This window comes from Pinus tabuliformis, chromosome 1_2, assembly GCF_031772625.1.
Source record: "Pinus tabuliformis cultivar Carrire ecotype Pingquan chromosome 1_2, CPIR1, whole genome shotgun sequence".
In the NCBI taxonomy this organism is placed as follows: domain Eukaryota; kingdom Viridiplantae; phylum Streptophyta; class Pinopsida; order Pinales; family Pinaceae; genus Pinus; species Pinus tabuliformis.
Genome location: NC_142298.1, coordinates 934,565,496 through 934,592,305, shown reverse-complemented (window position 1 = coordinate 934,592,305; position 26,810 = coordinate 934,565,496). Strand labels below are relative to the sequence as shown.

At 42.7% G+C, this 26,810-nt stretch overlaps 1 protein-coding gene across 4 annotated transcripts in view; it reads left to right on the top strand.

Annotated features, from left to right (window-relative positions):
• LOC149209011 (uncharacterized) overlaps positions 1-26,810 on the top strand; it is a 392,284-nt gene that overhangs the window by 208,634 nt on the left and 156,840 nt on the right. For all 4 annotated transcript variants that reach the window (XM_089396248.1, XM_089396247.1, XM_089396246.1 and 1 more), the window contains one exon: positions 8,493-8,568. In XM_089396248.1, coding sequence (XP_089252374.1) covers positions 8,493-8,568 — 76 coding nt within the window. The remainder of the gene's footprint in view (positions 1-8,492; positions 8,569-26,810) is intronic.

Below are 26,810 nucleotides of genomic sequence, written 5' to 3'. Positions count from 1 at the left end.
ACCGCTACTCCCTGCCTTGGTCAGTCTCCTGATCTCTTCCCGTGGAAGAGCTGCCCACATCTCCTCCCAACTGGGAAGAGAAACTTTGCCCAAGATACTTTGGACAAATGTCTCCTAGTCCTTGGTGACTGCATTCAGGGTAGTCCTGACCATGAATTTAGGATATGGTGTAGACCCCACGGAAGTCAGTAGGCATCGAGTCCCTTGCAACCTGAGAAGGAAGGGGTTGATCTCTTCTCCCTTCTGCATCTGGTACTGTCTCAGCTGATTCTCCAATAGCATCTTCCGTTGAACAGAAGTCCCCTGGTACAAGGTGGTCAACGTCTCCCACATCTCCCTTGCTGCTTCCTTCTCAACAATGTATGGGATCACATGATCTTTGACCCCATCTAGAATCATGCATTTAGCCTTCGCCTAGGCCTCCTTGTACTTCATCAGCGGATCAGTGTTGACTTGAACAACAACCACCTTCAAGGCATAATTCTTGATGTGATTCTTGTCTAGGGCTGCCAGGATCCTGGCCTTCCAGATGACAAAATTGGATGCTCCATCCAATCTATCCTGATCCCTCAATCCATTGACTGCCATCTCTGCTCAACAAGTGTAGAACAAGTTCTCTTCTCCCTCTCTTACTGCTGCCCCAACAAGACTCGGATCTGGATTTCTTTGGCACTAGAAATCCTCTAAGGAACAAGTTCTTTCCAGACTCCCTCTGAGTCCTGATTTCCTTCACGAAAATCCTCTCGCCAAATGTCGAATCACTCCTCTCCAATCCTCCTTTGCCGCTGTGCAGCAACCCGGATCTAGATTTCTTTGGCTAGAAATCTATCAAGGTAGTGACTCCCTCTACCTTGGCTTTGTCTCCACAGACACTGTTTTGCACCAACAGCAACAATGTCCCACTAGCTCCTCAGATTGAATCTGCACTGCTCCTCGAGCCCTGACAACTGATTGATTTGAGCCTCTCAAGCTCTTCGCTGGCCTAGAGAGCTGTCGTAGTCACTGCGTGAGCTCCTCTCGGGTACTGCGTCATCCTCTACAGGCTCGAAACACTGACGCAAGACCTGCATGCGCCTCTGCGTCACTCCTTCAACTGTTCTTCTGCCTCTGAAACAACACTGTCACTTGGGACACATGCTTCTCTGCAACGAATTCATTAGATCTCCTGGCTGACGTCTTCAGTATCCTATGATCTGCAATGCTCTGATACCATGTGAAAATTTCTGAATCTACAAATTAGAAATCCTACTGCAATCACTGGTTTATCATCTCCTACTTGTTATTACATTCAACAAGTTATTTAATTTATAAACAATGATGAAAAACATTACTACAAACTACACTAACATACAGATCATAAACTGAAACAATATGAGACAAACACACAAGGGGCACCGTTATTTTTGGACAACATGTCCCTGGAAAAAACCCAATGCGGGAAAACCAGTGTAACAGATAGAGGGTTTTGTTGATTTGGGGTAGCATCGGATGTGCTCTAGCCAAAAAATTTGGTGGAGAGGTTGGGGCACATGAGGTCTCCAATACCCAGAAAGGATTTGGGTAGATTCTAAACAGATCAAGAGATAAAAAAATAATTAATATTTTTAATGGAATCCCTAAGTTTAAACTTAGGGAAAATAAAATATTAATGTGTATTAATATGAATTTGTGTTAGAGTGGTCCAAAAGACATGGATCAAGCCAGATCTAATCTTAACTATTGATTAGGGACTTAATCTCGGCCGTTGAGATGTCAACAACAAAAGTATAAGAGGAGGCTTGAAGGTCACTTGGAGAGTACACCAGAGTGATCAGTCATTCTATTCTCTAGAGCGGGGTTTGCTAAGAGAGATAGAATCAATGATCGGGAGAGCAGTTGAGGAGCATTGAGTACAGAGAGACAAAGAGGCAGAGATAGTGTCGGGTTAGCAGCAGAGCAGCCAGAGAGAGAGACGCAGGAGTAGCTAGTGCTCACGCCGGGACACGCAGAGGCAGCGAAGTGCTGCGGAGAGCACCAGAGGGGTTAGCTTAGCTGACGCAGAGGCTTAGAGAGCTGATGCAGGGCCTCCCGGGGCTGACGCAGGCCAAGATAGGTTGGCGTAGTGCCAGCGCTAGGCTAGGAGAGGCTGACGTAGTCCAGATTGGGCAGACATTGGGTTTCTGGGGCAGATAGGCGCTGAGTAGCTCCCAGAAGGATTATCCGGGGTTTTAGCCAGTAGATTTGTGAGAAACCGAGAGGTATTACTACTAAGGAAATTCTTTGTTGGGTAGGCCAGTTTCGGCACCCAGATTGTACTCTGATATTTCTTAATAAGAAAACCCTCAGATAGCTGCACCGATTTTCCCACATTGGGTTTTTGCGGGGACATTAGTCCAAAAATAATGGTGTGATGTGGTGTGTTTGTTCTTGTTTCTTTTAGTTGCTGATCTATAATATGTTGAGCATGCACTAGTGTTTATTTACAGTATTTACATTGTAAATAACTTGTTAAGGAAGATAACAAGTAGGTAGGAATAAATAAGATAAAGTGTACGGAGGGTTTTTAACTAAGTAAACTTAGAAATTTCAACATGGAATCAGAGCATGATTGCAGATCACAGGAGGACTAAAAGACATCAGCCGAGCGGAGCAATAGCAGCAGAAAACAGTTGTCCCGAGGTGACATAAGTTGTTTCTAGCAGCACAAAAGTGAAGAAGTGTGATGCAGAGCCAGCTAGAGCCACGCAGAAGAAGCCGAGAGTTGCGCAGGGCCTCAGAGAGGCCAGCGTTGCTGACGGAGAGGGCCAAAGGGCTGACAGAGGGCATCCCAGGGCTGACGCAGACCCATTTGGGGTGACACAGAGCCAACGTGAGGCAGAGGGGCTGACGCAGACCCATTTGGGGTGACACAGAGCCAACGTGAGGCAGAGGGGCTGACGCAGTTCACAGAAAGGCAGTTGTTGGAGTTTAGAAGGGTGCAGAAATATTGCAGAGTGGAGCTGGTGAGGTACTGTAGTCAGAATAGTACCTGACAGAGCAGGGCCAGATGAGTTGTTACCGAGTGTTTGTAGTTGAGGAACCTGGATCAACAATGCAGTTGCATAAGACGATTAGAGTAGGGGGCATCTCGACAAGCGATAGAAGGATTTCCAGGAAGGAAATCAGGACTTAGAGGGAGTCCTGAAGAGAACTTCCAGATGGGAAGTAGAGACTTAGAGGAGTCGAATAGAGAACTTCCAGGAGGGAAGTAGAGGAGCGTCATGGCACTACACGGGGTAAGAGACTAGGATAGACTGGACGGAGCATCGAACTTCGCAGTTTGGAAGGCCAAAATCTTATCAGTGCTTGACAGGAATCGTGTCAAGAACTTTGTCTTGAAGGTTATAGCTAGCCCAGTCGACCCCAATGATAACGACAAGTATGAAGAGGCAATGGGGAGGGCCAAGTGCATTATCCTTGACGGGGTTAAGGATCATGTGGTACCACATATAGCCGAGAAGGAAACGACAGTTGAGATGTGGGAGGCTCTCAAGAACCTGTACCAACATACTTCTGTGTAGAGAAGAATGCTGCTCGAGAACCAGATGAGGTCATATCAGATGAAGAAGGGTCAATTGATTGACACCTTCCTCGGAGGACTGAATGAGATCTGAGACTAGTTGACTGCTATGGGAGTGACACCGGATCAGGAACTTATGGTGAGGACAACCTTGAATGCTGTCTCAAAAGATTGGGAAGTGTTTTTCCAGAGTATTCTAGAGTATCCTAGGCAGAGGGACTCTCCTACCTTGGGACAAGATGTGGGCAGCTCTTTGCCAGGAAGAGATCAGACGACAGTCGAAGATAGGTAGCGGGATCAAAGTTCAGCAGGAGGAGGAGGATGTGGTCGTAGCATTTGAGGGAAAGAAGGAGAAGTGGAAGAAGAAAGATCTCTCCAAGATCAAGTGCTTCCACTGTGGGGAGATGGGTCATTATGTTACCCAGTGCCCAAGGAAGAAGAGTAAGGGAGAGTCTTTCGAGACTAAGGCAGCGCCAACACAGGGAGAGAAGGAAGTTTTGACAGACGATGACTATGCCATGAGTGCACACATCCCACTTGAGCGGAAGTGTGGAGACATCGAGCTATAGTCAGGCGGACTACAGGCGATGAGGGGTAGGATCCTCGAGGTACCCAGCCTTCTGGATTAGACCTTGCTATGGGGGCCCCGAAGAGGAGTAGCAGGACTTGCTGAGTTGGGTAGAGATGGTTGTGGATGAAGCGACAGAGAGAGCTATAGTGCAGGAGTCCTGAGACAACGCAGAGTTAGCAGGTTGCAGCAGTGCGAGAGGCACAGGAGTGTTGCACCAGTGCAAGAAGGCATAGAGAGGTGTGCAACGGTGTGAGATGTAGGGAGTTGCTACAGTAGCAGAGAGGTCAGAGAGAGGGAAATCGATCTGCCAAGAAATCGAACTGCTCAAGTGTCTTCTCCATCACCACATCGACCTCCTCTTATAATGCACTGTTAGAGCACCAACGACCAAGATTAAAACATAATCGATGATTAGGATCATCTCTGGATCGATCCGTGTGAGTTTCCAGATGATCCTCGCGTTGACTTAATTAATATCGATTAATTAACCATATTCCCTAAGTTTAGACTTAGGAAATATTTAAAAACTGGTTAATAATATAATTAAGTCATTTCTAGGCGGAATTTCCAGAAACGATTTTTGGGTTTTGGAGATCTCATGTATTCTAGCCACTCCACCTAATTTCGTGGCTAGAACACATCCAGTGCTACGAAAACTAATAGAACATGATCTGATACCACTGTAATGTTCTAACTAGAGAAATACAGTGCAATATCAAAACATGAACTAAGCTACAACAAATAAATAGGGCATGCAATAAAATTTTCACACATGCAGAAATACTTAGAACAGCAATGGATAAGAGCAACAGTTCTGAGCCATTTTTTTGCAAATCATGAGCCAAATCGAGTACAATATGAGATGGAATGAGTGCACTTGGGTTTGCTACAACAAGCATGCAAAACTCAGGTGAATAAGTGAAGATTCCCTCGCTGGAAATGGCTATGAAGGCTGTATGCTTCGTTGAGAAAGTTTCTGCAACTGCTGCTGGAGGCAATCTGAAATTTGGGGTCTCAAACTTGCTCCTAAAATTCTACAAAATTAGGACTGTGCTCCTCTAACCCCAAGCAATAAAACGCAAAAAGCTTTTGAGCTAATTCTAACCTCCTGGAATTACCCAAATTTAGGGCATTTTTCTCAAACTGTTGTTCCAACATCCAACCCAGAACGAACACTGAATTTCTGCTCCAAAACTCCTCCAATTGCCTGGGAAATTTCTATAAGATTTCTCCTAGAAATGGAGTGAAATTTCCTGCCCACAATTCCACCCAAAACTCCCAAACAATTCTATGCAACAACTGAACCTAGAAATGGCTTGCGGAGGCCCTAGGAAGATAATTTCGACCCTAATTGAAGCAGTGGTTCCTAGCTCTGCAATTCACACCAAAGCATCGCACTCCCTCAAGGATAATTTCTGCAATTTCTCCAAGTATTACTCCTCCGGGAAGACCCTCAACCAAGCACTGCGAATTCTGCCTTTGCGTCCCCCAGGAAACTTGCACTACCTGATGGAAGTGCTGGAATGGTTCACAATGATGAGAAATTCGTCGCTCTTATCCAGTGTGGAAAACGTCTGGAAAAAATCCCGATTTAATCCTAAAAACGCGATTTTTTGAACTGAACGATTTAATCCCCCGACTTTTTGGCGACTTTTTCACAAAGGAAAAATTCCTGATTTTTTCCTTATACTCCCGATTTAATCAGGAGTTGACCCAAAAAGTCTGCCTCCCTTCCCAGGCCGTGGATAAAGAGGCCACAAAGGTGAAAAAATTGTAAATTGAAGATTCCATCCATGCCTTTTCAAGTTATTGCATTGTATTGTTTGTCATACTTCTTGCGAGTATAGCAGTCTCATTTGTAATCTGTTAGTTTTGAGGTTAAGATATGTTTTTGTTTTCCAAGGAAAAACAAATCTTTATACTTCATATTTCTAGTTAGAAAGCAAAGTATACATTGGCTAAGCCTCCAGGCTTTTAGTGATCCAGACTCTAACAGCCACTGCCCCTTCAAAATATTACAAAAGTACCAAAAGGACAGGCATACAACAGTCTTCCATAGAAAGAACCCCACACCATCAAAAACATTGTTACAGTTGTTGAATGCTTCTAGAAGAAACAACAAAGAGGAGGTCATGAAGATCAAATAGCAACAACCTGTCCAAAAAAAACAAAACCAGTGCCTCAAAAAAGAACCCATTTTTCAGACAGGAACAAAGTACCTGTGAAATCTTGTGACAACAAAGATCCTGCAATGAGAGCACGTTTTGAAAGGGAATTTTCATTAGTGGTGAACTCCTTGTAAATGTGGGCAAAGGTTATGTATCAGAAGTGGATTTTACCTCCAAGAGTTTTTGAATAATAGATGCCAAGGCTAGGTTAGTAATCTGACATCTACTGTTTTCTCAGAAAATAAGCAGCTTGGAGTCACCAAGCATTAATTTTCACATCTACTGTGATATTCACTGTTAATTTTCATTGGACCTACCACCTGACACCTTATTACCCAAGCAGATTACAATCTACTGAATAAATGCATGAATTAGTTCTTAATACAATTAGCAGAAACAAAAATTAAAAGGGGAAGAGGATCTCAGTGACTGATTACTTGATGACTTTTAGATGACTCATGATATACATTTATTATATTTTTTGTTGATATTTTGACTCTTGAGAGTTGAGACTCAGACAGGCCCAAAATTCAGGGGTTGATTCACTATTTTGATATGTGATGTAGCATTAGACTTCATATACATATTATATATTAGCTTTCTTTACATGTTTATGTGGAAATGCATTTATTTGAGGTTGTGGATACTCTAGATGTTAGAGAAAATTAAATTAAAAAGAATAATTTTGTGTTTTTTTAATTTTGCCGACTTTTTCAAAAAACTCCCGACTTTGACGAGTTTCTCAACTTTTGGACCCTTGCCGAATTAATCCCGACTTCGACTTTTTCCACATTGCTCTTATCAGCTCCAATTTCTCCCTTAGGGCGACACTCAGGGTTCACTGAAAGAGAGTTGGGAATTTCTCCTTGGAATTCCCATGTGCTAAGCAACACTAATTGACTTGGCTCAACAGCTCAAGCAAACTCTATGTCAAAGATGCACAGTCAAAAAAGACCACCAAAATGACTTTTCTCCTCTTATTTATAGTTGCCGCCTCTTCAATTCCTTGTGGGCCCACTAGATCGAACCCCTCCCTTGCCTTCTCCCTCATGTGGTGCAGATTTCTCTAAGGGGCTCAATTTCCTCTTTGGGTGGCCCCCACAACCCACCAGCTATTTAATTTTTCGTCTCTCCTGAGTTATCCACCCTTTTTCCTCCAAAATTTAATTTATGCCCCCAACCCTTTTCTCCTAGGTCAAAACTTTTAATAATTATCAAAATTGCAAAATTGGTTCCTCAACTTAGCAAAATTTATTTTTTGGGGATATGACAAATTTGATAGGCCTAGAGGTTCTTCATACTAGATGACCCTTAGATTTAGAAGGGTTTCCATACGGAGTTAAGGCGGTGAAATTTAATTGATTTGTCTTGTGTGCCAAGTAAGGAAGGCCGTGAGCCTTATGGAGGAGGAATATTCGTCTTTAAAGCATGAAGGATACTTCTATGGATAAAAGTAATTTAATATTCTTCCTAAGATGATATTTCCAATAACACTTAATCAATTACCCTTAATAACCCTTAAATTAATTAATTAATGACCATTGACAATGAATGTGTGCCATGACACAACCCTATGGGATTTTAGCCCACATATGGGTGTCTCCAACTTCAAATGTGACTAATTCTCAAACTGTGAAGAATTACGTGGCGTGCTACATACCACCAGAAAGATCTTTCCAAGAATAATTCAACTAGAATGATTTGGACACGAAAAATCACGAATTTCCATGCCATATTTACCGACGAAGATCAGGGTAGTTCCTTTTGCTGCTTGGGTTGACATCAATGACAACCACCGATCAACATACCGTAACCATCCGAAAAGCTGTTTGTAATGAAAAGCACAAGTGGGGTAAGAGACTTTATCTCAAGTTCCAAATTGATGTGTTTTAAATATAGTGTTAGAGTTCCTTACCTATTGATTGTATTCAATTTTTTCTAGCAGCATCTGATTATACTCCATACCTCTTTCTTTGTCCAAATACTTTGGTCCTCAGAATGGCATAGATTTTATCTTAAATTTATTAAATCAGCATCCTTCATTTTTCTTTCCTTTGCTTTCCATTCGTGAAATATGGGCTGTAAGATACAATGATCATGCCCTTATCGTCTCAGAAATTGCTTTATGGTTTCAGATTGATGTGGTTTAAATTTGTTTTGCTGTGTTCATTGCTTGCATTTATCAGCTGCACTAAGGGGCACTGTTGTATTTTAGGTTTAATCCAAACCGTCTTGCAAGCTCACTTGGGACCGAAAATGCAGAGTCTTGTACTGCTTACAACATGCTGAAGGTTTGCACTCTTTTCCTCTTGACTATAGAAAAATTAAGTTAAACATATCACTGATATTATCTCAATGAATACATTTTAAAGGTCACAATATTTGCTGTAAAAGACATTATTGGAAGTATGTATCCACTTTCTGGTGACAGAAACATTGCCCTACCGTTAATTTACAGTTGGTTCCCTGTACTCATATTCCATACCATAACCTAAGATTGGCTGCCATATATTATATTAACAGAACATATGGTATAATAAAAATTGTTCAGATTTCACATCATTATTATGATTCAATCTTCCACGATTCAACTATGCATAGATTTACTCATTGTTATGTCTCATGAGCATTATGTCTTGCTGAATTAGAAGTTATCGAAACTCTTTGATTAGAGAGTAGATATGTCTGCACTTTTATTTCCAACACATTATTATCTTGGAGTAATAATCTGTTGACTACTTGGATAATTTATTTGATATATATTTATTGAATTAAGTCATGGTTGTTAGACTGTTCTAACTTCTCATACATAGTCTATCCAGCTTCTAGTAACCACTGTATTTTTTTATATCTCATGTTAATATTATGTGCAGTCAATCTTAGACCCCTACGTTAATCCTCTGCGTAGCTTTAAACACTGGAACCAGGTTTTGGACTGGCCCACCTATCTGAGTGGGTTTTGAACCGGAACTGCATAGAACCAGAATTGAGAAAAATACATAAATAATTCATTTTTAATGATTTTTTTTCTTTTTATGATTTCAAACCATGATTCCAAACCATTAGAGACAAAATATGCAAAGTTTGCTCATTTGTATACCATGTAAGGGCTTCTATCAAAATGGCACCGAGTGCAATACATATCAACAACAAAATAAATAATCAATGAGGCTCTAAGTTGCCTTTAGAATATAGATTCCTGTTAACCACTCAAGTTGCACTTAAATATTTGTCAAAGACTCCATGATCAAAGCACAATTGCAGCATTCCATAATCATCCGACCATGTCAGAATCCTAGAATTCTAGATTTCCAGAATTCCAGATTCCATTAGTTTTGTATTCCAAATTCTGCAGCCCTGCGAGGATATTGTAAAAATAATTCTAGTATATGATGAAAAAGAGTCATGTAACAGGCCTATGTAGCTCAAGACTATACTAGCAAGTGAGTTCACTCTAGGGAGTTTTTTTGCTTAGCTCATTATTTGTGTTTTTCAACACTTATAATCAGTTAAGTTTTTCTTCCAAAATATACTCCAAAGTTAGAGTGTGGCTTGATGGTAGAGTCTTAGACTCTTAGGTGAGTCCTAATGTCTATAACTAATGTATATTACCATATTAGATCTGTTGTCGCCCAAATTGTACAAGTGAATTTCTACAATGACTCAGGGCAGGGGCTGTCACTCTGATCCCCGCCCTCTCTGTTCTAGTTGTCTCCCTACAACAAGCTATGGGGGGTAGTCCCTATGAAATGTGAGGATGAAAGACTTGTTGGGAACCGACAAGTTTGGGAGACACAACTGAATGGCCTAGCAACTTGGTTAATGATGATTAGCAAGTTTAATTATTAGCATGATTTAATTAGATTATTTGAGAGACCAGTGCCTTATGGAGTCAAATCACTTGCACAATATAAATTAGTTACCAAGTTACTAGATGAATAGTTGCTGCTTAGGATGCACACTATCCTATATGAGATGTGACACCTAGAACTAAGTGAAATGCAAACTCTTGGTTAATTTTAGATTAGATGCCTATCTAAGTGAGTCCTTTTTCTCAACTATTTTGATGTTAGTTTTAAGTGTAGGTCATGGAGAGAAACCTAGGGGATGATAGCAATGGCTATATTAACGAGGTCTCCCCTGGAGTTCTAACCACCCGAATGACTACGATGCTGCAGAAACTATGTTAAAATAGGCAACTAGGGCCAAACTCCATGTGGGTCATCTTATTTATGGCAGCTGACATTTTTCTTGGATCCCTGTCATCGAGAGGTATAGGATTGATCCAAAGATCATCCAATTCTGAAAAGTATTCATGGAGTTATGAATTTATTTGTGTTATAAGACAATTCGTCAAGGTTGGCCAGCAACTAAATAACATCCACATGTGCTCAATGTTTTAGTATAAAAAGAGGTGGCTTGCTAGTCATTTGTACACATTCTTCTTGTGATCTCTTCCTCTCCACGTGTCTTTGGGTTTTGGTGGGAGGATAGATCCTAAGAGATATGCTGCCCTAAGAAGAGCTGCATTAGATGCTGCCATGGGAAAGAAGGATCTGCGTAGCTCCTAGAAGATGATACCCTAGCTCTATGTGCCCTAGATCTAGGATGTTGTCATGGTGAAGCTACCTAAGACAAAGTCATGTTGAGGTTGCCCAAGTGACAAGAAGATTTGGAGGGTTGTTCGAGGACTGTTGAGAGGAGCTTAGGGTTGCCCAAGTGCCCTAAGCAAAGCAATTAGGAATAGCAAAGTGACAAGCATATTTGGAGGTCTGTTCGAGGACTGTTGAGAGGAGTTTAGGGCTGCCCAAGTGCCCTAACCAGAACAGTTAGGAACAACAAAGTGACAAGCAGATTTGGAGGGCTGTTCAAGCACTGTTGAGAGGATTTTAGGGCTGCCCAAGTGCCCTAACTAGAACTTTTAGGAATAGCAAAGTGACAAGTAGATTTGGAGGGATGTTCAAGGACTGTTGAGAGGAGTTTAGGGCTACCCAAGTGCCCTAACCAGAACAGTTAGGAACAGAAAAGTGACAAGCAAATTTGGAGCAGTGTTAGAGGTGCATTGGGTCAAAGATATTGACCAGATTTGGATCAGATTTAGAGCAGCCTGTGGGAGCCACGTGTTGGGTTAACATGGAGTGTTGAATACCCCAAAGGAGTGTAACATGATGTGATGGATGTAGCAGTATGGTATATTGTAGCAGCATGGTGCAGTAAGGTGCATGGAACAACATGTTTAGATGCAGCAGTTGGATAGCGACAAGCAATGCGAGGGACAACAAGCTAATACATGGGACAGCTGTAAGCATAGTGAAACATGGGATAGCTGCAAGCATGGTTAAGCATGGACAACAGCAAGAAGCATGGACAGTAACAGCATGGTAAAGCATGGACAGCAGCAAGCACAGTGCTGCAAGTACATTGGGACAACAATATAGTACTTGGTGCAGCAAGCACATGGGTGATAGCATGGTGCAGCCATGGCACTTGTTACATCAGTGCTAAACATTGGGACAACAACAACATGAGGTCCAACATTGTGATGATGGGTGCAACATAGTGCAACACGGTGAGGTGCATCATGATGACGAGATGTAGCACAATGATAGGTGAAGGAGTCACCTTAGAGAATCAATTGAAGCAACATGTCTTCAACTGATCTCACGTGTCATCTTCCTAGAGATGATCTATGCTCTTATCTAGATAAGTCAAATGTTGACTTCTGTTTTAAATGTACTACTCTCTGCTGAACTATTGAAGAACATATAAGGATAATTGATCAAGGGTTTCCCCACATTGGGGTTTGTCCTTGGCTAGTGCCACATCTTGTGTCCTCTTGTCTTGGCTTGTCTTTTGCAATTTGTATTTATATTCTATCTGTAGTTTACTTTAATGCTGATGTGATTTCTAATCTGGAAAATATATTGAGCTAACTGTGAAAATTGAAATAAATTTCTCTAGCATAGAACATATCTAAAATTAACAAACTATGGCTCTGATGACTGCAAGGTCATCATGCCAACCACAAGTGAGGGTCTAAACTTCGCAAACTAGGTGTGAAAGGTGGTCCTATCGTCTTTCAACCAAGCTTATGCCTGGAGGTAAATTAATTAATGCACTACTATTCCTAGAATGCAACACAGATATGAGTGATTAGCTTTAGGTGACATCATTAAATGTTTCAACTACTATTATAATAATATTTAATTTAGAGCAATAAAGCAATGTACTTTACAATTACAAGGATAATCTTCACCAAAAGCAGTGCTCAATGTACTCCTTAATTACCAATTGGGTTATCCAATGACAAGTGGAGTGTAAGGCGATTCAAGATAAGAAATCTCACAATGGACAATTGCTTATCAAATGACAATAAACATAAAGTGCACAAGTCCAATGTTTCTCTTAACAATGTTAATGTGCCAATTAGATAATCCTTCAACAAGATATCAACACAATTAGCAATTCTTGAGATTACTTAGATGACTTCAAGATTACTCTTATCACAATATCAATATGGTGATCAATCAAGTGCTTCAAGAGTGAGTTAACTTCAATGTTGCAAGATTATGATTCTTAGATGTGATGCTCACTTGCAAAACAATATGTTAGTGCACTTATTACAAAAAGTAAACTCACAAGAAATACTTATAATGCTAATTATGACAATAACAATGGAAAGCAATTTAACTTTCAAATGACAAGCAAATATCCAATTCCTTTGGTTAATAGCAATGACAAGCAAAAGTATCCAAATTTCGCGATGCTAGCAATCCTTTAGGAGATATTCAATGACAATGAAAGGAAGAGAGCAAGCTACAAAAATTCGCTAATTTGATAACCAATGATATGCAATTAGAACTATTAGGCAACTTAGAGAATGATGATATGCTCCAAGGTATTATTCTTTACTTGATGTTAATGACATTAAAAGAGCAAGAGAAAACTTGTGAGAACAACTGTTATGCTCTTAACCTGCAAAAAGATACCCAAATACAGAATATGCGAAGAAAGATACCCAGAACATAGAATAGTGAGAGACAACTACAAATATTTTATTATTCAGAAAGCAATGTTCACTGGCCTCTTCGAGGGGGCAACCTCCAATAGAGCAGAGCTCGATTCAAAAATAAGACACGATGCTCCTCGCAGGGAGTCTCTATCCTTTATATATGACTCATACATGCAATACCATGTATCAATACCATGGGTTTTATTAATACCATCTATTTAATACTACGACCCATTTGCAACTAACTATGGTCCCGTCATTAATTGCGGGTTAACCACTTACAATTATTAATATGGGCTTTATTGACTCTTGACTACGACTTGATCCCATTACATAAATAAGGGGGTTAGGGTGGGACCCTAACATGCCCTCCCCCTTAAGACTAGCCTTGTCCTCAAGGCTGAAGCTGCGGAAACTGCTGAAGAATAGTGGTTGGTTCCCAAGTTGCGTCTTCCGGAGAGGTGTCTTTCCACTTGACGAGGACTTCCCTAATCATGCGGCCCTGCAGGTGCCTGTCTCGTGTGTCTAGGACCTGTTCAGGTTGGAGCCAGATTGACCCTTCTTCGTCCAATTCAGGTAGACTGGTTTGAATTCTGCAATTGTTCCCAATCACTTTCTTGAGGCATGAGACATGGAAAACTGGATGGATTTTTGCAGTAGGTGGCAAAGCGAACTTGTAAGCCACTTCTCCAATGCGCTGAAATACTTGATATGGTCCGTAGAATTTTGGAGATAGTTTCTGACAACCCTTGTCTTTGAGTGATGTTTGCTTATATGGTTGCAGCCTCAACAAGACCTGATCCCCTTCTTGAAATTGGCGCTCTGAGCTATGCTGGTCTACCTGTTGCTTCATGCGGTTTTGAGCTTGATGAAGATTCTCTCTAAGATGGGCTAGCATGGTTGCGTGGTGTTGTAGGAGTTGATCCACTGCTCGTACCTTTGAGCACCCCTTGATATAAGAAGTAGGGGAAGGAGGGAGTTGACCATATACTGCTTCATAGGGAGTCATTTTGGTGGTGGCATGATAGTTGGTGTTATACCACCATTCAGCCAGAGGTAACCACTGTACCCAAAGATGTTGTTTTTCTGAAGTGAAACACCTAAGGTAGGTTTCCAGACATTTGTTCACGGCTTCAGTTTGACCATCCGTTTGTGGATGATAGGAAGTACTGAGTTTTAGTTGAGTGCCTTGTAGCCTGAAGAGTTCTTGCCAAAAATTACCGGTGAAGATCGGGTTGTGATCGGACACAATAGAAGTGGGCATGCCATGCAATTTGAAGATTTGATCCATGAAAGATTGAGCGACCAAAGTCGGTGTAAACGGGTGGGGTAGGGCGCAGAAATGAGCATACTTCGAAAGTCTGTCCACAACCACCATGATGACTGACTTGTTGCCTGACTTTGGAAGACCTGTAATGAAATCCATAGAAACCTCTGTCCATATTGATGCTGGGATGGGTAACGGTTGTAATGTGCCTAGTGCATTGACGGTCTCCCCTTTGTGGCGTTGACAGACATCGCATTCTGCTACGAAAGTAAGGATGTCCTTTTTCATGCCTGTCGAAAAAAATGATCTTCTGGTGCGAGCATACGTCTTCTTGTTAAGTTATGGTATGTTTTATGCTTATAACAGTTTACTTCTTTTTCTTATTATATTCCACCGATTAGCAATCACATGTACATAAAGTAAAGTGCAGATAGAACATTAAACGATCGACAAAAAACAAGCCAAGGCAAGAGACACAAGATGTGGCGGCTAGCCAGGGACAAACCCCACAATGTGTGGGGAAACCCTTTGATCAAATCTTCTTTTATGTTCAATAATTCAGCAGAGAGAAATAGTACAATAAATTTGATTCATATCAGCAGTAGCAAACCCTAGATCAGTAGCATCAGCATTAGCGGCTTCATTATCAAACTAGGGCAGACCATATCTCACAAACCGACATTTGGATTGACTTCATTCCACCACCAAAAGTTTCGGCTTCCAGAGGAGGTTCAGATGAACCTACAACGCAGTTCAGATGAGGAGATCTTCTAGGCCACGCAAGTCAATCTTTACTTCTGCAGTTGCAGCTTCAGTTTCAGCAGTTTCCGGCTTCAAACTAGGGCAGTCGATATCTTGCAAACCGTTCGTCGGATTGACTTCATTCCACCACCAAAAGTTGCGGCTTTCAAAGTAGATTCAGATGAACCTATAGCACAGTTCCAAAGAGGAGATCTTCTAGGCCACGCAAGTCAATCTTTACTTCTGCAGTTGCAGCTTCAAATTCAACAGCTTCCAGCTTCACATGTGTGAGAGAGAGAGACCCATTTCAGCGCAGTAGAGAAGAGACTCATATCTGCGCAGTAGAGAGAGAGAGATGTGATGAGATGAGTGAGTCCAAATGAGGAAAAGTCCTCTTATATTTATACACAACGTTGGTGGGTGAATAGATGTGACTGTTGGGCTTCTGAGCCTACATGAGTTGTAGGTCGGCTTGATAATAATTCCATAATCAAAATAAATTCATATCTCCATGAATACTTATCGGAATCGGATGATCTTTATATCAATCCTACACCTCTCAACGAGAGGAATCTAATAAAAATATTATCAGCCATGAATAAGATGACCCACATGAAGTTTTGCCCTGGTTCCCAATTTTAACGCTCCCTCTCAACCATGGAGAACTTCATCTGCAATCTGTCTATCGGTCGTTACTATTCATCCATCAAATGCACTGCCCTGTACAGCCTGACCCTTGCCCTGCTCTGCTCTATTTTGCCTGTTCTACTTTGTCTTGTTCTGCCCTGCACTGATCTGTACTGTTTTGCTCTGTTCTGCTCTGCTCTTGCATTGTTCTGTTCTGCTCTGCTTTTGTCCGAATTATGAAGAAGAAGAAATGATCGAGGATGTATCATACTGACTCAAAGTCAGTCTTAGATTATGTACCATTGGTCCCAGACCAGTCTCAACCAACCGAAAGTCAGTGTCATAGTGAGTACAACTCCAATAGTCCCAGACCAATATCATCCTCCACTGACTCAAAGTCAGTCTCAGAGTATGTACCACTGATCCCAGACCAGTCTCAACCGACCCGAAGTCAGCGTCATAGTATGGTACAACTCCTACCACTGGTCCCAGACCAGTATCATTGATCCCAGATCAATGGAGGTCATCCTAGCGTAGGGAGTACGGTAGTTACAACGATGCGTCCATCGGTACTACTATGGTCCCTAACTTCATTTCCCTGCTCATTGATCAGATGAGAGGTACTTCCCATGAGTCCCAGACTGCATGGGTAGGATGCCTCGACAGGAGAACTAATCAATCCTGTCCTCACAGGAGAACACATCAATCCTGCTACAATTGCCATGGAGAACACATCAATCCAGGCCTCACAGGAGAACACATCAATCCTGCTACAATTGCCGTGGAGAACACATCAATCCAGGCTGCCATGGAGAACACATCAATCCAGGTCTCACAGGAGAACTAATCATCCTGCTACACAGGAGAGCGAATCATCCTGTTCCACAAGAGAGCGAATCATCTTGTCCCACAAGAGAGCGAATCATCTTGTTCCAGTGTGCACCACCAGGGGAGGGTGAGTCACCCTGTGGTCATATGTTGCTCTAGTAGGAACCGCAAGCCCTCAGAGCTCCCAGAGCTCAATGTATGTAACATGCAGGACCCTTGTACAAGGGTTTCTTGGCGACTCCAAGTCGTTTGGGAAAATCACAGATTAGATCTTTCCTCGGGGCTTTGACAAGTTGTATCAACCTGTACATCATCTTAATGTGATGGAGCTTCCTTGCTCATTGACTTACGATATCCCAGATGATGTGTATCCGTTGGAGCAATTGACAAATACGGGATTCCTCAATAATCGAATCCCACCTCTGGTTGTTACAGAGAATCACAGTGGTATCCAATGTAAATCCAAATAGCTCACTGAAGAGCTTTCGCAACCAGACTGCCTCACACGAGGTTATGCTAGAAACAATATATCCTGCTTCGGCGGTGCTCAAAGCCACCGACTTCTGCTTCCTGCTCATCCAGGATATAGAAGCAGATCCCAAGGTGAAACAATACCCGGAAGTGCTCTTACGGTCCACCACACTGTCTGCCCAATCAACATCAGTATATCCAAGTAGTCTCACATCTCCGGCAGTGTATCTTAATCCATGAGAGATTGTGTCCTGTAGACATCTCAGAAGATTCCTGGCATCAATCCAGTGAGGCTCAACCAAATATGAGCTCACAATGCTAACTGCAAAACATATGTTCGGACGGAGGTTCACCAAGAACATCAATGCGAATGAGTTTTTGAAACTCAGAGGCATTTCCCAAGTCTGGTTCGACATCACTACCATATAACTTCTAAAAGTTAAGATCCTCGAGGTAGTCACAGGCTTGCAGTCCATCATACCGAATCTTTCCAATATATTTACCACATATTTTCCTTGAGATAGGAAAATTTCCCTTGGCTTCTGCCACACTTCAAGTCCTTTGTCCTTCATTTCAAATTCAGAAGCCATCTCCCTCTTACATTTGTGAATGAGAGGGTTTGCACCTGTTAGAAAGAGGTCATCCACATACAACACCAGTATGAGAGGCTTGTCATCTTCAACCTTAAAGTAAAGGTTAGGATCAGCTTCACTCCTAGTGAATCCCAGCTTCATCAAGTAGCTATCGATCCTCTGATACCATGCTCGGGGTGCTTGCTTCAGCCCATAGAGAGCTTTCTTCAACCTGCATACATGAGATTTTCGATCATAAATCTCAAATCCTTCGGGTTGCTCCACGTAGACCTCTTCTTTGATCGAGCCATGCAAGAACGCAGTCTTGACATCCATCTGATGTAGGTTCCACCCTTGTGAAGCGACAAGGGCTATGATCGAGCGGATGGTCGTATATCTGGCAATAGGTGCAAATATCTCATCATAGTCTATACCTTCCTTTTGGGAGAAACCTCGAGCAACAAAACGAGCCTTATACTTTTCCGTGCTTCCATCTGCTGCATGCTTTATCTTGTAAAGCCATTTGGAAGTAACAACAGTCTTGTCCTGGGGTCTGGGAACTACTTCCCAAACATCATTCTTATGATAGACTCATATTCTTCGGTCATAGCATCCTTCCATGCTTGATGCTTGACGGCATTTGAGAATGACAAAGGCTCATTTTGTATGATCGTTCTCATGATGGTCAGGTATCCCTGATACCTGTTAAGTTTTTTACTTTGATGGAAGGTTCCTCAGGGTGCAGCATGTCCTTCAGCATCATCAAGTATCCCCCTAAGCCATGAAGGCCTCTTCCTAGAAGAGGAAGGCTCATGTGAATGAGGATCAATCGGATCCATGGGTTCTTCTACATCAGGCATTGATTCATCATCCTTTTCTTTCGGTTCCCTGGTGTCAGCTTCTTAAGAGCTACTCAAAGTCAGCAGATTGTCCACCTTGCTGAGAGCCATATCTTTGTCAAAGGTGACATCATGACTAATCACGACTTCCCTTTGACCGGTGGTGAACATTTCTTCAGGAGTTTAGTAACCCAATGCTTGATGAGGGCATCAATTTTGTACATATACGACGGTGATTGTAGTTTCAGCCCATAGAAACTTTGAAAGTCTTTGATCATGTAGCATGGCTCGGACAACTTCCATCATCGTGTGGTTCTTCCTTCATGCCACACCATTCTGCTCAAGAGTATGTGGTGTAGTAGTCTCCCTCTTAATGCCAGCCTCAGATATGCCTAAGTGAACCAACTATAATACATCAGAGGTCTTGCTTTGGCTTGAGGGGAACGGTCCCCTTTTGAGCTTTCCTTCGACACATCCCGGACATACACCTTCTTTCTCTACTTGGAATTCGGGGATCCCTGTCACCATTTGTTTTACACCAAGTAGAGAATGAAGGTGGGCAAACCTCTGATGCCAAAGTTTGGACTGAAGAGTTGTGTCACAAGACATGACACCTGGTGGACTTCCATCGACCTGATATGATGAATCAACACTAAACCCAAGAGTAAAGGCATTTCCATATACATACCTTGCCATTGCTTAAGGTTACCTTGTAGCCTTTGTCTTCCATTGTCGAGATGGACACTAGGTTCCTTTTGAGGTCAGGTGCATTTAATACATCCTGGACTTTCTAGCCTTCTTGAATGGTTGTCCTCTTCCTCGATCCCCAGCTCTCCTCTTACCTTTGCTGTTGAATTTGTCATTCCTTTGATTTGCCATCAGAGGGATTTTGATCATTGTCCCGGTGTGAGTCCTTTCTATCAGGGCACTCCCTTGCATAGTGACCTGCTTTATCGCAGATGTAACATCATCCTTTTCTTCCACCCTTAGGTCCAGCCTTTCCTTTTGATTTAGACCCAGAATTATTTCTTTTCTTAGCATGAGAAGAAAAAGCAGCAGGAGGACCTTTAGGCAAGGGCATTTCCTGCTCTTCTACCCTTGTTTGTTCTTGAATGCATCTAGTCATTAATTCCTCGAAACTAGGAATTACATTATTGTTCAGAAGAGTAGTCCTGAACACATACCATTCAGATGGTAATCCTCCGAGAGTTGTGAGTGCCATTTCTCTGTCAGTAATGGTTTCCCCAATAGATAGGAGATCGTTCTTGATCTCGGTGATTCTTAAGAAGTATGCTTGCATACTTTCATCTTTACCCTTCTTGATTTCCCTCAACTTATTTCTAAGAAACAAAACTTGATTTGCATCATTAACTTTAAATAAACTCACCAGTCTGTCGTAGATTTCCTTGGAGGTGTCTAGATCAGAGATGTATGCCACCAAGCGTTTGTCGATAGAGTCGCGGATGATCTTCTTTGATTTGACTTCTCCATTTTTCCATTTGTTCCAGGCAGCAGCAGATGCATTTGATGAAGGCTCAACAATATTGCTTCTTACATGGTCCAACACTCCTTGATCTTCAAGGGTTAGATCGATAGACATCTTCCATCCATGATAGTCAGCTTTCTCACGGAGCTTGTCTTCGGCAGGAAAGAGTGTTGAGCACCCCATAGTTCTTTTAGGATAGCCTTGCCAATCTTCTCTTCAATGATTGCTCTTGCTCTTGCTCGGGCTTTGTCTTCACCTCAGCTCTGATACCATGTTAAGTTATGGTATGTTCTATGCTTATAACAGTTTACTTCTTTTTCTTATTATATTCCACCGATTAGCAATCACATGTACATAAAGTAAAGTGCAGATAGAACATTAAACGATCGACAGAAAACAAGCCAAGATAAGAGACACAAGATGTGGTGGCTAGCCAGGGACAAACCCCACAATGTGTGGGGAAACCCTTTGATCAAATCTTCTTTTATCTTCAATTATTCAGCAGAGAGAAATAGTACAATAAATCTGATTCATATCAGCTGTAGCAAACCCTAGATCAGTAGCATCAGCATTAGCGGCTTCATTATCAAACTAGGGCAGACCATATCTCACAAACCGACAGTCGGATTGACTTCATTCCACCACCAAAAGTTTCGGCTTCCAGAGGAGGTTCAGATGAACCTACAGTGTAGTTCAGATGAGGAGATCTTCTAGGCCACGCAAGTCAATCTTTACTTCTGCAGTTGCAGCTTCAGTTTCAGCAGTTTCCGGCTTCAAACTAGGGCAGTCGATATCTTGCAAACCGTTCGTCGGATTGACTTCATTCCACCACCAAAAGTTGCGGCTTTCAAAGGAGATTCAGATGAACCTACAGCGCAGTTCCAAAGAGGAGATCTTCTAGGCCACGCAAGTCAATCTTTACTTTTGCAGTTGCAGCTTCAAATTCAACAGCTTCCGGCTTCACATGTGTGAGAGAGAGAGACCCATTTCAGCGTAGTAGAGAAGAGACTCATATCTGCGCATTAGAGAGAGAGATGTGATGAGATGAGTGAGTCCAAATGAGGAAAAGTCCTCTTATATTTATACACAACGTTGGTGGGTGAATAGATGCGACTGTTGGGCTTCTGAGCCTACATGAGTTGTAGGTCGGCTTGATAATAATTCCATAATCAAAATAAATTCATATCTCCATGAATACTTATCGGAATTGGATGATCTTTATATCAATCCTACACCTCTCGATGAGAGGAATCTAAGAAAAATATTATCAGCCATGAATAAGATGACCCACATGAAGTTTTGCCTTGGTTGCCAATTTTAACACTTCTGAAAGCCTGAATGTCCTGCAATGGGGGATGAGTGCAATTCTGCCAAAATGCGACTTTTGAGGGTGGATGTTGGAGATATTACGACTCTGTCCCTGTAGCGAAGAATCTCATCTTGCCACGAGTAGCCCTTGGTGGAATTTGGATCCACCTGCAATTGAGAAATAAGTTGGGAGAGCCCGGGATGTGAAAACCATTCCCTGCAAGCCTCTTCAATCTATTCTGGAATGGGAAGGGAAATTTCTAGCAGGGTACTTTCCTTCTCAAATTGGCGAGATAATGCATCTGCTACACTATTGTCTTGCCCTTTCTTGTAAATGATCTCATAATCATATCCCAGCATTTTGGCGAGCCATTTATTTTGTTGTGGGGAGGATAGGCGTTGCTCCAAAAAATATTTAAGACTGTGATGGTCTGTGCGGATTTGGAAACGTCGCCCCAATAAGTAAGGTCGCCAGGTTTCTACTGCATGTAAGATGGCCATCATTTCCTTCTCGTAGGTAGATTGGCCCAGATTCTTCCCACTTAGTTGTTGGCTTGCGAAGGCCAAAGGTCGTCCTTCCTGCATTAAGACCGCTCCAATACCCGTACCCGAAGCATCACATTCAATGACAAAAGATTTGATGAAATCAGGTAGTGCTAAGACTGGAGTGGAACACATGGCATTTTTGAGAGCTGTAAAGGCCTGTTGTGCGTCCTCATTCCAGAAGAATGAATTTTTCTTCAGGAGTTGAATGAGGGGCTTCGCTATGCGACCATAATTGCGGACAAATTTGCGATAATAGCCTGTGAGACCCAAAAATCCTCTCAGGCTCTTCAAGGTCCTAGATTGAGGCCAATCCTGCATTGCCTGGATCTTTTTTGGGTCCACCTTGACACCTTCACGCCCCACAATGTGGCCCAAATACTCAACTTCTTCCATGCCAAACGAACACTTGGACATCTTAACAAATAATTTATGCTTGCGGAGCGGTTGCAAGAGTAGATCTACATGCTGAAGATGTGCGACCCAAGTCCAACTATAGATGAGGATGTCATCGAAGAAGACAAGGACAAATTTCCTGAGATATGGTTTGAGAAGGTGGTTCATAAGGCTCTGAAAAGTAGATGGGGCATTACAAAGACCGAATGGCATGACTAGGAACTCATAATGGCCTTCATGAGTTCGGAAAGCAGTCTTTGGAATGTCGACTTCCTTCATGTGAATTTGGTGGTAACCTGAGCGCGCCCCATTGAGTTCATCTAGCAAATCATTAACCATCGGGATGGGAAATTTATCTTTGACTGTCAACTTATTAAGGGCCCTGAAGTCTGGACACATCCGCCACTCCCCATCTCTCTTGAGCACCATGACCACCGGTGATGAATAAGGACTAATGCTGGGACGAATGACACCTGCTTCCAAAAGTTCCTTGATTATTTTTTCTATTTCATTCTTTTGGGTGAACGGATATCTGTATGGGCGCACATATGGGGGTTGGGCCCCTGGAACCAAGGTGATGCTATGATCATGTTCCCCTCTCGAGGGTGGAAGCTCATGAGGCTTGTCAAAGACTGGTAGATGGTTATTTAAAATCTGTTGCATCTCAGGATGAATTGGCAGAGACTTGGTTGCGACTGCCTGGATGGCATTAAATTGACCTATAACTCCATGATGGCCCTTTTTTAGCAATTTTTCCATCCTGTGCAAGCTGATGATAGAGGGAGCTCCCACCTGGAGTCCACGGAGGGTATGTGTGGAGTTGTTCTGCTTAAAACTCAAATATAACTCTTGGAAATCCATTGTGATTGGCCCAAGAGTGCAGAGCCATTCAGCACCGAGGACAATGTCGCACCCTCCCATGTGTATGGCAAACATGTGGGTCTTCAACTGATAATCCCCCATTTGAAGTTTGACATTTTCACAGCGGCCTTCACATTTCATTGTGCCCCCATCCGCAATTTGGACTTGGAAGTTAGAAACTGCTCGTACAAAACAATGCACTGCTTCCGCGACTTTTTGATGGATGAAATTATGTGTACTTCCACTATCAATCAAGACTACTACTGGGCAATGTTTAATAAAACCTCTGATTTTGAGAGTTTGAGGTGAAGAAATCCCTGCCAAAGCATGCAGCGAAATAACTGGTTCGTCAGGGACATTGTCCTTTTGGTTGTCCTCTTCTACCACCTCATGTTCCTCAAGTGGTGGATCTTCCTCCGATGAGCTGTAGACAGTGGCATCAATTTGAAAAAAATTGGGCTCCTTGCATTTATGACCTGGGGAGTATTTTTCATCACAGTAGTAACATAATCCTTGCTTTCTTCTTTCGGCCATTTCTGCAGGTGACACCTTTTGGACCTTAAGTGTTTGAGTCATGTTGTGAGCCTGTGGGGGGCGAACCTTAGCGGAGAAATTTGGGCGACTGTACTGGGCTGCTAACGCGCGTTCCACGTTACGAGCTACCTTGCAGGCCTCCGTCCATGTGGGAGGGTGGTGCAGTAGGACTTGGGCTTTTATGGCTTCTTTAATACCGCTGATAAAACATTCCGTGTAGAACACATCTGAGAGACCCCTAGTGCGGAAGGCTAAGGCTTCGAAGGCTGTAATATATTCATCCACTGTGCCAGTCTGCCGGAGCTTAGTAAGACGACCCAAAAAAGAAGATTCCTGGTCAAAGCGGTCTGTAAGAGCTTTTTTGAAGTTGGTCCAAGCCAAGAAAGGTCCATTGCAACGTTGATGCCATTCCCACCATTGCCACCTTTCATTGTCCAAGTACATGCTCCCCACCATAAGCTGAGTCTCATTATCTAAGTTGTTATTCAAATTGAAATACTACTCCATTTGTGCTATCCATGCTGCCGGGTGAGAACCGTCAAATTTATGCATATCCAACTTGGGAGGTCGTTGACGGGATTGTTGGTGGGTGCCCCAGACGCGAGGAGAGTGGCTAGACTCACCCTCGCTGTCTCCATTGCCATTATACGCCTCCTCGTGGGCTTCCTCCTTGCCCTTCGAGATTAGGCTAGATAGTCTGTCGAGTTGACTTTGGATGGATTGCAAGGTTAGTTCAAGTTTGTCAATCCTCTCATTGGCCATAGCTTGAGCTCTAGTTTCTACCATGCACCAAGCAGATGTTCTTGAGATTTGGGACTGCCCAAAAAATTTTTCAGTAAGAATTGAATGGTACCACCGTGTTCAGCTCGTCGTCCTGATTCTGATGGGCTAGATCACCAATAAGCGCCCCAGGAGATCTCAGACTCTTTTTTTCTTAAAACTCCTAACGGAGTTTTACTCCCTCCTTATGAATACTGCAGTCGCCAAATCCTCAAAATGTCAATGCTGCCAAAAGTCCTACGAAAATTATGCCCCGGTATAGGAACCCCACACAACTACTCAGATCTGGTGGATCTGAGAGATCTGAATGGCAGATTGGATAGCTCTGGGCGGCGGAACAGACTGCTGCTGTGGATCTGATGGATCTAATAGATCGGAATGGCTGGTCTGCTAACTCGGAACTGCGGGACTGATGTCTGCTGCTGCTGCACCCCTTTGCACGAGCGGATCTGGCAGAGATGATGCGTGATCCCAAGATAGAAAAGGGAACTATGGTCTTGAGGAGTGTCAGGTGCTACAGATCGCAATATACATAAGGGTCTGACAGTAGTACTCGGCCCAATGTTTCAGGGCTCTAACTAAGGAGGATCAACCGTACCCTTAGCCGTACAACCCGACTACCCTATCGTACGGGCGAGTAATCTCTCCGAGTGTTGTTCTCGGTGTACTGTAGCAGCAAGACGGCCGACGGTTTATCTATGGCGAGGTTGCGGAGGAGCTAAGGGGCTTCCGATATACCCAGAAGGTACTTGGAAGACAGTCCGTACGCGGTTCTGTCTAATGCGCTACTACTCGAAGGGGTACCCACAGGGGTTACAAGGGAGTCCAACAAGTGTGACCACCTCTTGTATTTCCTGTGTGCATGCCTCCCCAAATCCGCAGGTTTATGCGCTCAACGACAGATCCCGTGGTTTAAAGACGCCGGAACACGTCTCTAGCCAAAAATGTTTTTTGCTAAGAAATGGAGATCCCACCGGCCCTGGAAAGTGCTCTGATACCACTTGTTATGCTCTTAACCTGCAAAAAGATACCCAAATACAGAATATGCGAAGAAAGATACCCAGAACATAGAATAGTGAGAGACAATAGCAAATATTTTATTATTCAGAAAGCAATGTTCACTGGCCTCTTCGAGGGGGCAACCTCCAATAGAGCAGAGCTCGATTCAAAAATAAGACACGATGCTCCTCGCAGGGAGTCTCTATCCTTTATATATGACTCATACATGCAATACCATGGATCAATACCATGGGTTTTATTAATACCATCTATCTAATACTACGGCCCATTTGCAACTAACTGTGGTCCCGTCATTAATTGCGGGTTAACCACTTACAATTATTAATATGGCCTTTATTGACTCTTGACTATGACTCGATCCCATTACATAAATAAGGGGGTTAGGGTGGGACCCTAACAATAAGCCTATCTTATGTAAGGAATGTCAATTCAGCCCAAATATACCAATTATCTTTTAGAGCATCTATCTTCTTATTGAGAGTATCTTAATGAGTGCACACACATATTTTGTCAATTGGATGAGATTGCTAACGGTGAACTACTTATGAATGCAAGAGTGCAATAGATGGATGCAAGATGTAATCGCTGGATGCAAGAGCTAGCAATGAAATGCAAGAGTGATATGATGCAACAAAGAAATATAGAGACCAATGATCGCAACAATAAGAGAATCAACCCAATCAAATTACTTTGCCAACAACAAGACCATTACCAAAGATGTAAGGGATGCTAAGAGTGAATGCCCAACAAGTTTAGGTGCCATTGCTATGCCATTTATGCCACTGTAACAATGTTTCTTGAAGCTGTAGTGCAACAATGATGAGAAAAGAAAGGCCGAGGAGGAAAACCACTAGTCTTTATGGCCTTTGTTGGTGCCAACTTGACTCTAGGGATCCTCTAATGAGTATGCCCACATGCAACCACAAATGTTAACTCTAAAACCACTTGAAACACCCATAAAAAAAGTGTTGGCGCTAAAAAACCAACACTTATAATCAAGAGTGGACAAGGACGGATATACTAGGGCTGAAAAGGGGTAGCGATGAGGATAGGAGGCCTGGATAAGGCCTCGGCCCAGGGTTCAAGGCCTAATAAGGCCACAGATCAAGGGATCAAGTCCTAGAAGGCTTGTGACAGCAAGGGAAAAGGCCTATAGGCCTTCGGCACACAAGGAAGGAGAAGAAGAGGGGCTGTCGTCAAGGTTTAAGGCCTGCATAGGCCTGCGGTGGCTAGGAGGAGACCCTTTCT